At 41.0% G+C, this 12,886-nt stretch overlaps 1 protein-coding gene across 18 annotated transcripts in view; it reads left to right on the top strand.

The window, feature by feature from the left end:
- Positions 1–12,632, top strand: part of CELF4 (CUGBP Elav-like family member 4) — a 703,740-nt gene extending 691,108 nt beyond the window's left edge. For all 18 annotated transcript variants that reach the window (XM_068422675.1, XM_068422655.1, XM_068422661.1 and 15 more), the window contains one exon: positions 12,505–12,632. In XM_068422675.1, the coding sequence (XP_068278776.1) occupies positions 12,505–12,632 (128 nt within the window). The remainder of the gene's footprint in view (positions 1–12,504) is intronic.
- The last annotated feature ends 254 nt before the right edge of the window (positions 12,633–12,886 follow it).

Here is a 12,886-nt window from a genome sequence, read left to right on the forward strand (position 1 = left end):
TTTAACATTTGTATGCCATTGGCTGTATTTGGACCATGACAGCTCACAGCTGGACATTGCTTGGGCATTGCTCAGTGGTGACAAGGGCCAGGGATTGTCCCTAGACAGCAGTATAGACAAGGCCACACTTTTTTGAAGGGTGAGAGAGTTTAGTCATGTAGAAACAAGCTGTGATGTGCCAGTTGCACTCAGAGCCTGTCCTATTTTATTTACAAGTAAAAAAGTAGCCAAGGAGATCTTATTAAGGAATTTTGTGATATATGATTTACCCAGCATAACTGGGATGTCACAGTAGAAACAGGGATCAGTTCCAGTTCTCCAAGGCAGCATTTGGTTGTACAACTACAAAACCATCCTTTCCCTGCCTTATTTACTGTCTGCATTCCTACACTTGCAATAATGAGTCTGATACATTGCCATTTTCCTCACCCTGTTATGTTATTCATTCTCTACAGTAATTAAAACAAGGATGCCATGAAAAAGAAAAATACAGAAATGTGTGGTTAGAAGCAAGGTCTTAATGCATATACAAAACAATACAGAATTAGTATTTTATAGGTAACATCATTTCTTGCATTTCTAACTCGAGTGCTTCATTTTGCAACCTTATCATTATTTGCAACGTATCATTGTATTGGTGCATGCAATATCTTCCCTTTTCGAATAAGCAAACCAAAGCCCAAAAAAATCCTCAGATGAGATGAACACCTTCTAATAGTATATATTGACATTGTCAAACGTTCTCATCAGGGTAATAACTTGCAGTTCCCCATAAAAATAGGTATAACTTTCTTAACCATTTCTGGTTTCATCTATCTCAAATCCCCAACAAAATTCAACCTCATCTCCACTCTCACATTTGTAATATATCACATATGTATAGGTATGTACATTACATATGTATTTTATATATATATATTTCTACTATAATAAATATGTCTGCAAATTATTAAAAACAATGAAAACCACTGAACAAGTGGTTTGAATTTGGGCAACTTGCTCCAATGTTTGCTGGTCTTCAAGGTGAAAAAGCTTTTCCTATATCCAGTCTGGATCTTTCTTGTTTCAATTTATGCACCTTCTCTCTCTCTATGCTACCACGCACCACTGTGAATAGACTACCTCTGTCATCTTGCTCTCACAGGGCAAGTGCTGCAGCCCTTGTCCATCCTGGTGGCCATATGCTGAACTCACTCCATTTTGTCACTGTCTTTCCTATATTGAGGGGAGGGAGTGCCCAAAACTAGATTTCTAGGTGTGGTCTGGCAAGTGCTGAATAGAGAAGGGTAATCACTTCCCTAACTGACTAGCTGTGCCCTTACTAATAGAGGTCAGGATGCTGTTGGTCTTTCTTGCAGGCCAGAGCACATCTCTAGTGAGATCCTCAGTGATGTGACCCATGGAAAACCTAGAGACAGTGGGACTATGCCCCTTTCGTAAGCTGAACTTCAGTCCCCTTGATATTTAGCCATAAATATTTACAGCTATAAAAGGGTGGAGGTGCATCTAACATCTAACAGCAACTGGTGTCTTTGACTACTTCATGGGCAACAAGTTTTGTTCCTTTTTGGCAATATGAGCTACAAATCTGATTGTGTTCTGACAATTTAAAGGTGAAATTATATAATTTTTCTAAAGGCAGGTCTCTAATGACCTTTTAAAATCTTTCTCTGGAAGGATTTCCAGAAATTCTAAAGTATCCTGGTCATTGTGCATCTCCTGACATGGCTGAACATGCTCCAGAAGGATATTCTGTTATTGGGCTTTTAAAAATGCTTATTATATTATAAGAATTTTTGCTACTTGATTTTAGAAGTCAATGCAAGAGCCACTTTTTTAGGGGTGACTCATATTTTACACCACCCCTTCAAATTAAGACCCCTGTCCAAACTATCAATAACTATCCTGCCTTTCTCAGGTCTTCAGTTTTTCTAATCAAAGACTTTTCCATAAATGTGTTTTCCAGCAATATTTCTACTCCCCTTATATCAATAATTAAAACACAAGCATATTTTCCTATCTCCCACCCATGGGTGGATCAAGAGTTCAGACAGGTCATTGGACAGGAGCCCCAGAAGCCAGAATTAGATCAGGCTTTAGGCAATCTATGATATGATTCAAGTCCCACAGACTGAATGTAACTCTTCTGAGGGACTGCAGACTGCAGAAGGCTCTTCACAGAGATCTCCAGGATTCAAGATACTCTTTTGAAGGCCATTAATGGTGAGTGCTCTGCTGGCAGACCCAGCATCTACACTATAATATGAATGTGCTTCGTTCCCATTGATGCTGATGACAAAAGAAGCCAGCTGATCATCTCCTCATCCATTGGGAGTAGCTGAAACACAGAGGTCTTTCTTACACTGACACTGAAAGAACCACAGATGTAACAGCTGGTTGGATCTGGAACAGTATGATATCTTCCACCTTAAAATGTACTTACATAACTCTTTCCTTTCTCCTCTTGGTACCCAGTATAGTTCAGTGCCAGTTCACAACCTCCTGGTCGAGATATTAAGAGATTTTCTCTTTTCTTTTCTCTCTCAAGTGACTCACTGCATATGAGGTGTTCCTTTCCTGTTGATTTCACTTTTAGTTTTGTTAGCTGTTTTTCACACAGTGGCCTCCATAGAAAGTGAAGTATTGGTTTGAAAAACGTGGCCAAAAACTATTCATCACTACTTCTGCCTTCTGAACAGAAACTTCCAGGCTGTCCCACAAGAGAAGCTTCAAGTCTTCCTGTATCTATTCTGTTGCCCCAGCCTACACATAACGAGATAGCAGGTGTGCAACAACATAAAGGGGAGAGATGGTTAGTTGTCCACCTAAGTAATGATCAGCAGGAGCAAGGTGGGGAGATTCTGTACATTGCTACACCAAGAATGTATCTATTTCAGAGACTCCCTGAGACATGAGAGAACTCATAAAAATTAGTCACTAGTCACTAGTGCAATTCACACTCCAACTTCCTGATTGGTTTTCCTGTTGTGTTTTTTTTTTTTTTCTTGATTAGCCCAGGAAGGAATTTACTTCCTCACTATGAAATTTTATCAAAAGGAAGGTCACCTTTTATGATGCTTGTGTCTTATAGACCAAAAAAGATGACTGGTGATTTCAGTAGCTGCAGTGGTCACACATGGCTTCTTTATAAAGAACCCACAAATTGAGTGGGATATAAGAGAGAACCTGGGAGCAAAGAAATTAAGATTAAGATAAGAAATGGATTGTGACATGGGTGGTGGGAGCTTCAGTAGTTATTTTCATCTTGTATATATTGTACAACTCCAACAAAATAAATGTAAAAATAGCCTTTATCTTGGTTCAGCAACACTCTCAGTGCATCCTTAGTTGAGCACTTACTGAGATCTCACTCATAACTTGTGTAAAACCTACACTAAACTCATTCTTTGCTTCTGGTTTTACACCAGCAGAAGAACTTGTCTCCTCAAAAGTTCATCTGCTTTTTCCGACCATGTACTTTCCCCATAAACTTTATATTGACTAATCATGACATCAAACATTTACAAGGAAGGCTCAGAGAGCAAGTCAAGAAGAGTCACTTCCATTTCTGAAAGCAGTTAGGAAATTGCTTCAGTTCTAATCATCATTCAAAAAAGGACCAAATACCATTCACTTGTCTATGGGTGATTCCTCACTGGCTAGTTTGTTCCTTGTGAGAATGATCATCATCAGCTGGGTTGGAACATTGTGCTTCTTTTAGAAGAACCACAATGCTTCTTGTTGACAGCAGACATGTGTGTATACTGGTCCAATATTTGATTCACAGGATCTCCATTGGATGACCGTTCATTGGATGACCTCAACTCCTACTTAGCAGAATGGGTAGAACCACAGTCCACAGCATCAGACAAATAGTTGCTCATCTTTTAGACAAGCTCTATTTACAGGAAAAAAGAAAGAAGTTTTTAGTGTTAGCTCCATCTTAGGATGAGAAATCTGTTGTAGTTTTCTATATAAGACTTTTGCTGCTTCTTTTTCTCTTTTTAGAAAAAGTTCATCCTGATGACGTGCCCTGGTTCCATATGTATGTATGAGTCAAAACCCCAGATCTGACCATGTAGTAATTTCAACTGTCCAAATTCTAGTCTAATCTTGAATCTTAACCGTGTGTTTTCACTGTGAGTCATGACAGTAATTTCTGTATGAAAAAAAAACAGATTGTGAAGGAGAAGAATCATAGGAAGAAAAGTCCTTCTTCTTTTGAACCTCCATACTCAGGGTCAGCATCTACAGCCCTCAACCTTCTTCAGAGAAGATACTTCTTCTTTGAGGCAGTATCTGAAGAGCATCAAGTGGCAATGCACAATAACAGGGACCACTTCTCTGCACATTCCAGCTCACACTGCCACAGTGTATAGAAGTAGTTTCACGCAGGGGAAGATGGGAAGGTGACATAAGGAAGATGCTTGTGTATATCAAGCTACCTTCTGCACTGGGTGTTCTGACCTTTAGAGAAAGTTAATCATGCCGTCTACTTTCACTCTTCATTTAATCTCCCCTTCCCATCTGTTCAGTTTCTCTCAGCTGGAAGCAAGATGAAGAACGAGTACCAGTCAGCTGTCTCAGTGGTCCGCAGCCCACACTTTGGGGCCATTTATTATAAGGCATTAACATCAATTGTCACCTCTATCATGACTGTTACCACAGTCCATGCCAGATTAGTAGGCAATAACTGATTTTCTAAATATCTGAAATGTGAAATGAACAATAAACAGACAGACAGATATGCAGCATCAGAAGGGACTGTTCTGATCCTTTGGACAGAACTCTGAAATAACATACGCCAGATACCTCAGCTCATGGGACAGGTCCAAACCTTATGCTTGAGTCATAGCATCCCTTTTAGAAAATCTCTTAATCAAGATTTCATGTGATAGGTGCTCCACCCCTATTGCTAAACAAGATGTTCCAAAATAGTTAATTATCTTCACTATTTAAAAAATGCAGACTCAGCGTCTTATTTCCATTTTATATTTGTCAAATGTCTGCTTCCACCCAGAAGAAAGCATCAAGATTTTTTTTCTGTATTAAAAACCCCACATTCTATCAGAAATTATTTATAGACTATGGTCAGAAGACTGTTTAACCTTCTCTTTGATAAACTGTGGCAACTCCCCTTACTTCTTCAGACCTAGAATTATTCTTGTAGTTCTGAATAATTCCTAAAACATACTTTTGTAGAGATTTCACCAGAACTAAATGCAGATACAGTAAGGATCTTTCCTGAGCCATGCTCAGAGGTAGCATCACCTAGCTACTTCTAGAGGACATTCCCCAGAGACTGGCTTCATCCTAAGACAGTATTGAGTCTCGGGACTTCGAGTATTTCAACAGAATCTTGAGAGCTCATGTATTTGGCTGTTATCATGACACCCATGTTCTTCTTAGAAGCACTGTTTTCTAGTGAAGATTTCCCATTTTTACGAGTGACTCACTTGCTTTTTCCAGTGGATACTTAATTGTGCATTTGGTTGGATTTAAATGAACACTCTTAACTGAGTCCAGCCTATGCAGGTCAACATGAAAATGTTTTTGGTGGTCTATCTATTATCTAGTTTTTAATAAGTTTGAAATAGGCTGCTTCCAGATTCTATAAAGAAGGACTCTCTCAAATACTCTGGAAAAGTTTAAGTATACTCTACGAAAACTTACTTTGTTAACCAAACTTGCAATTTCATGTATTCAGGTTCATTTGATAGATGTTATTTTTCCATGAAACCATGTTAATTCTTTGCCATATCATCTCATATCAAAATTTTCATAATTTTACTTAGACTTATGAAAGATTAAGTAAGTTTACCAGGTCATCTAGTTTATATCCTTAAAAATTAATAACAGATTTTTTTTCTGGAGCACTTTGAAGGTTTTCTAATATTCCATAAATTTCTAAAATGAACATTAATGGTTCAGCAAATTTCTGAGCCAATCTTTGAATATTCTGAGGTTCCAATTATCTCATCCTGCAGATCTGAAATACTTAATAGTAGTTGTTTAGCATAGTCATCAGTTACTGACTGTTCATACATTAAAAAAACGAATGGGTGGATGGATGGATGGATGGGTGGATAGGATGGATAACTGGATAGACGGATCTCACTTGGACATGATTAAACCTCAGTGGAAGGTTAAATATTCAAAAAAGTCATCCAACCCTATTAGACACTGGAAAACAGCTGAAGTGCTATGCCCTTGATCTGCAGACGTACTCCTTTATTGAGTATTCCAGTACCCATAAATCACCTTACAATACAATACCTTCCAATGCACACATACATTATAGAGCTACTTACATACAGATTGTATCCTGAAATTCTTTACAGCACTAAAAAATTGCGAGACAGCAGCTAGTACATCGTGTAAAGAACATAGCAAGGTGAAGACCTTGCAAGGCAATTAAAGGAAAACCTCCATTCTCTGATAAGACTAATAAACACGGAGAAAGAGAAACTGAGCAATCTTAAAAATGAAATGGACTGAAATAGCAGGGAAGTGCTGATGGGTAGCTGGTTAGGTCCAGGTGGGGGAAGCAGGGCAGCAGCTCCTCCCCAGCCCCCTTCTCACAGAGGAGAAGACTCCTGTGATTTGAATGCTTTATCATTGCTTACCCAGCAGAAAAATGCCTCCCCGATGCTCCTAGATCTCACCCTTCACAGGTTAGTAACAAAAGCAAGGAAGCCATGCACTAAGGGGACAGTTATATTAATAACCAGTTATATTAATAACTAATTCCTCAATTACTAACTCAAATGCTTGGGAGAAGAAAAGGAGCGGGGCCTCCGCTCTAATCAATTTTGAGTACTTTCTGCACCTTCCTCCATCTTAGTAGTCTGTCCAAGGATCCCTCTTCTGTCCCGGGTAGCAGCACTTTGAACATAAGGGAAGCAAGGGGCATGGACTTCTCCTGCGCTAATATCCAGCCCATGCACACAGCAATTCTTCGCTTTCACTGTATGGGAATTTGCCTTCCACAGGTTGAGAGGCAGATCCTTGCTCTTCTGTTATTCCCATTTTCCTCTAATGAGATGAACATGGGTTGAAAGACAAGGGGGAAAAGTTCAGAAGAATGAGATCCTCTCCTTAGCTAGTGACTTTCATAACTGGAGGAACAAGAAGTGCCAAGAAAGATCCCTCACAGCAGTCAGACAAATACACTGACAGACAGAACAAAAAAACCGTATCATCTCTGGCCTAAAAAAGCTAATAAACACCAGTGTCTATTTGTTTCTGTTGCACTCTCTTGTAAAGTGCATCTCTGAGATGGTAGTTTTGTGCAGCAAGCATCTGGAACATAGATCAAATGACTCTTCTTAGTTTTAAGACAAGTTAAATATTTGTTTCTTTGAGGTTCCTCTTTTCCTTTCCGTTGCCTGATACCAGCCTAATTACATGAGTGGACCTGCTGTAGGACCATCTGCCCCCAGTTCAGGAGTGTGGATCAAAAGCTTGCATCTGGACCTGTTGTTCACCATGGTCTTGACTTCTGATTTAGGGGATGCTCAGTATAGTTACCAAGCATTGGGCTCTGTCCAGAGGAAAGCTTCTGCTGAAGAAAGGCAACATGTTATTCCAACCTGGCAGCAGATCATCAAAAGGCTGTGTTGCACATTAACCGCTAATTCTCCTTGCAGCATGCAAAGAGAAACAGAAAACTCAGAAAGACCAATTAGGGATCCATGGGAACCTAATGATGTGTTCATTCAGGACTGCACTTAGTGCACAAACTAATTCATGGCCATGCAGAGACACTACTCACTGTGCATGAAAAGTTTACAGTTACAAAACAGTCTTCAAATGCACTGTGAGATAGATTGCTAATTCCCTTCATTATTGTCTCAGCTGATTAAAACAGAAAAACAGCCCTTGAGTAATATCAGTTACATAAAGCCATTGGTGATCATGTTGGTGTCACGAGAAGGGCATGAAGCTCCCTCAGCATGTCCCACTACCAAGACTTCCTGTGAAAGAAATGGGGAGAAAGCAAAGAACCCTCCAAGGTGCTACCTCAGTTTCTGCCTGCTAATCATTTACACAGTCATGCAGGAAAAGAGCAGGCCAGGAGAAGTCATGGACTCCAATGTCAGTACCTTCCTGGAAGATGCTGTGCAGAATCAGGAATATTAGATGCCCTGAGCTGCAGTCCTAGCAGATTTCTTCATTCTTTGTTGCTTTGATAAATCATTTATTAGAACAGCCTTTTTACGTAATCTCAGGGGAAAAAAAAAAAAAAAAGAAAAAAGAAAAAACCCCCAACATCTCCCCCATAAAATAGATTTATCACAAAATCCTGTCCTCCTACCAGCCATCTTTGGACAAGAACATATATTTCTCTGATTATTAATTAACTGATGCACAGAAACAGCTTCAAGCTTTTTAACCTCTCCCTTTCACTTTTGTCCTTCAAGAGTGTAGATGACAACGCAGGAGTGGTGTTCAAAACACAGATAGCTTCCTGAGCAACTGTAGCACTATCATCATGCTTTGAGCTCTTTAGCCATGGGCTCAGATGTTAAAGCCATTTGGAAAGCAAATATTTAAGATATTTTCCTAGGACATGCATTCTGCTCCTAGTCACACATGTTTAAATCTGGCATAGCACCATTAACACTGCTGACATTGACATGGAGAAATAAAGATGGTTAACTGCCAATAGTGCACGTAACAACAACAACAACAAAGTCATATAAACTACTAGTAGGTATTTGACCTGAAAAGAGAAAGGAATGTGATATTGTTAGCACAGGTGCCTGCCTGTCTATCTGCCTATCTCTTTTCGCTGTGACATCTCAACTCTCAGGATAAGCCATAGCTTCTCTTCTTTTTGGAGTCCGTCCAAATACCTTCAACAATATGAAATACAACTCCCCATAAATAATAACAAGGGGGAGAGCGGAATGCACCAACAAATTCTGAGCATATCAAGCCTCCTCAAAAAAAAAAAAACAGTGAAATGAAGCTAGAGGAATTAGCTGCTCTGTCTCTAGGATGTGCTTACAAGGAAAATGCACAATTATTGGCATTTGTCCTCTTCCCTCTCTCTCCCCAGGCCTCCCACCCCAGCCCTGCCACCCTCAGCAGCTAGCCAGTGGAGATCTTTATATTACAGCAGCAGATATCAGGACAACTAAGGAGAAAAAAATAAACAATCCAAATCTGGTGCAAATCCGTAGACAACTAATACCAATAGCATCAGAGTACACCTCACAGCTTCATTATCTCATCTAAATGAAATATAGTGAGCAAATGCACTTCTGATCTCTCTTATTAGTCCCATTTGTTAAAATGCTGTATTATTTACAGCTTTGCACAGAATGAGGAAATGGTGTCAGAATTCCATCTCAAAAGCAAAGTGATGATAAAAACTAGTGTAGCTTTGTGAGCTTATCTAAAGGCAAGCTTCTTGCAGAGGTGCAACTGCATCAGCATCCCAGCACCAGGGCTTATCACCCAACTAAAGGTCTAGTCTTGGCAAAAGTAGACAAATAGTAGACTTCCATCATACTTGGCAGCATTTCTGGTGGGGTGTGCATGCATTAGGAGTTTGATTCAGCAATTAACATCACTTTGGGGAGTGACTCACCCAGGCACTAGCCAGTTAACAACATCTTACCTTGAGATGTCAGTCCCAACTACGGAACCAGGTAAATCCCACAATAGAGGTGCCTTGATCTAAGCTAGGTGCCTGCCTTCATTGCAGTCAGCACTGGTCCCTGCTACACAGCCAGTGGGACTTGACTCATTTGAGCACAGCTAGAAATATCCTGAATAAAAGAGAGAAACCATGTCCTACACTCCACTGACTACATTGGCTAGACCTCCGCTGATTATTTTAGGATCCCAAGGTGATTTTCTCACAAATGAATGCACATATAGACACACTCTGGATGTGCATGTTTAGTCAGTAGGAGGTACATTGCTACAGGACCAGTTACAAGAGTAGAAATCAAAGTTCCCAGGCAAGCTAGGTTCTCTAAAGACATGATATAAGAAATTATCCAGCTGCAGCCAACTCAGCTTTGATATTCGGTAGCTGTGTAAATATTAGTAAAGTAAACATACCTGGCGCATTCCCCTGACACTGGGGCCAGCTGGCACATAATGGCCCACACCCAAACTATTAAATTATCTTACTTTCCAGAATATCATGGCCACATCCAAGCTAACTACTGAAAACAGCCTCTGTTCTGTGCTAATACTCAGACTTTGTCCAGGAATTGTTTGGAGTCAGGCACACGCCAAAACTACGTCAAGAAACTTTCTAAAAATTGAGCGGTACAGATGATTGGGTTCCAGTTTCTCTGAAATTCCCTGGCATAGTTTTAGTTTACTGTTATAGATGTAGCTGATGGGTCTTGGACAGGAGTATTAGCAATCCAGAGGTGATTTTAAAAAGAACTGGCTTTCACTACATCCTGTATTCAAAGATGTGAGGTAGCTAGACAGCAAATCTCAAGCTGAAGTGCAAGCAAAGCGTTTCCAAGGTTGCTTCCAGCAGTATTTAAAGACTGAAACAACTCAGGTGAAATCAGGAGGTGTTTAGTTTGTTCTTTTGCTGAGATCAAATCATAGGATCTTGTTGACTGATAGATTATTCAACTAGTCAAATGTAAACTGGGAACATTATCAAGTGCTTACTGGCTAATAAGTGATTGTAAAAGCAGATCCATTGCCTTTGAATAATACCCCAGCTCATTACTCACCATAACTCTCCAGTGTTCTGTCTAGAGATTGATGACTGCTGTGAGGCTTGAGCAATACTTTGCTCACATCTTCAGAGCTGCAGTATTGGTATCTCTTCATTCAGGTGGTTGGCAGGAAAACTGCATGGACAGCCAGTTACTTGGAGCCTTGACTTCAAGAGAGGAGGCCAAAGAGGAATGAATGCCTGTTTATTCCATGGGCCTCCCTCTTAAAACCACATCTGTCATACTCAGTAAATCTGTTGTCTCACTTTGAGGCCAAGACCATAGTTTTTATGACCTCCTATAAAATTATGTTATTAGCCAAAGGCAAGAGTGAGAAGGTGTGCTTGCAAGCATGTTTGTGCGTGTCTTTTTCAAATGCAAGCCACCCTGTGTCACCTGTGAGACTTGTTTTTGTGGAGGAGGTAGACCAGGGAGGAGGTGCTGCTGAATGTATTCACAGTACAGCCCAAGGCTGTCAGCCATGCCGAGTGCTGTTGCCAGGAGCAGGTGTATACCTGGCAGCAAATGCCCAGCACTAGCTTTTTGAGGGGCTCTCAAACTATCTCTTCATTTCAGCCTGTCTATTGAGAGACCCTGGGTTCCTAGGGTTGATTTGTGCTGCCAGAACTTTGCAGGGGCAGGAAAACAGATGGCTTTGACTGGAGTGCAGGCTGGTCCAGGCTAGTCTTACCCAGGGTTTGTGCTCAGATATGTTGTTGGCACACGGGGACATTTCTGGCAAAGGTAGCAAAGGCAACTTTTACACAATGTGATGGCCCCCTACCTCACTACTAGCTCAGATCCATGGTCACTCCAGCTAAAGCAATACACAACTGGGGCAAATGAGGCCTTTTCCTGGAGCTAACATTAAAAAAAGAAGAAAAAAAAAACACACCAAAAACCCTTCCCAAAACTGAATCCCTTAGATGCATTGCACCCTGCATGATTCTGACCTATCTTGCCTCTTCTGATCCCCAGAGATCAAGTCTTCCACTGAGACAAATAATGTCATTTTAGGTGGCCTGTAGATACAATATTCAGTCACTACAGGTGTTTCTACTGCTGGATGTGCTCCATGGCTGACTGGATGATTTGCTGGCAAGGTATGAAACTACTTATGGAAACCATGTAAGGAAAGCACTGGTGTTCATCTTTCTCACCTTCAGAGTCTGCAGAAATTGTCAGTTAATAAAGCTCCTCATATTGCTTAAGTGGCCAACAATCAAACTATTCATGTCAATGAATACCATAATGGAGAACTTATTAAATTCACATTTTAGTTATATTGCTATAGCAAGGAAGTAGCAGTAGGTATATCAGGTTCCTTTCATCATGAATATTGGAAGGCAAAGGAAAGGTTATGCTGGTGAGTGAAGGAGGGTCTAGAGATTTACCCCAGTCATGATGGAGGGATAAAGAGCAAGATAGAGTGCCTTGAGACCATGCATCACATCTGCTGACATCTAGCTCAAAGGTGACCCAAATCTTGTGTTTGCTGGTACTGTGGCACCAACATTTGGATCCCCATGCTTCACATAATCTTGTGTTCAAACTGGCACTCAGACCAGGCACTGTGTCCTGGGACACAGATCTGTAACAACCCCTCCTACCCTTTGTCCCCCATTGGCAACCATCCTTTCCTCACTCTCCTGCCCACCCACCCACCCTCCTACCTGCTCGCTCCCTCCCTCCCACCACCCTTACCCTCCTTCCCCATGTTCATTCTCAGTGGTCGTTGCATGTATGTGCCTTGGCCCCCTTCAGCTCATTAAGCCCCCTGCCTTGCCTCATGTTTTGACAGGTTTTGTGAGTTTTGACAATCCTGCCAGTGCCCAAGCTGCTATCCAGGCTATGAATGGCTTCCAGATTGGCATGAAAAGGCTGAAGGTGCAGCTGAAGAGGCCAAAGGATGCTAATCGTCCCTACTGAAGAGTTGTGGGAAACACTGGATACAAAGCACTAGCACAGGTAACTGCATGGGGAAGGGGGTGTCAGCTGTGGTTGTAGCCTCTTTTTGTGTTGTAGACTCTCAAAAAGATTCAGCTCTGTGACTCTCTAGCTTCTGCCTTTTTCACTTCGGCCTCTGGCTAGAGCCACACTGCGCAAATACGCACCCACACATAAACCAGGAACCGTTTGTGTGTGTGTGTCTCTAGAAAAAGAGGTGGAAGGATGCTTAACGA

The sequence above is a fragment of the Nyctibius grandis genome, chromosome Z (genome assembly GCF_013368605.1).
Source record: "Nyctibius grandis isolate bNycGra1 chromosome Z, bNycGra1.pri, whole genome shotgun sequence".
In the NCBI taxonomy this organism is placed as follows: Eukaryota; Metazoa; Chordata; class Aves; order Nyctibiiformes; family Nyctibiidae; genus Nyctibius; species Nyctibius grandis.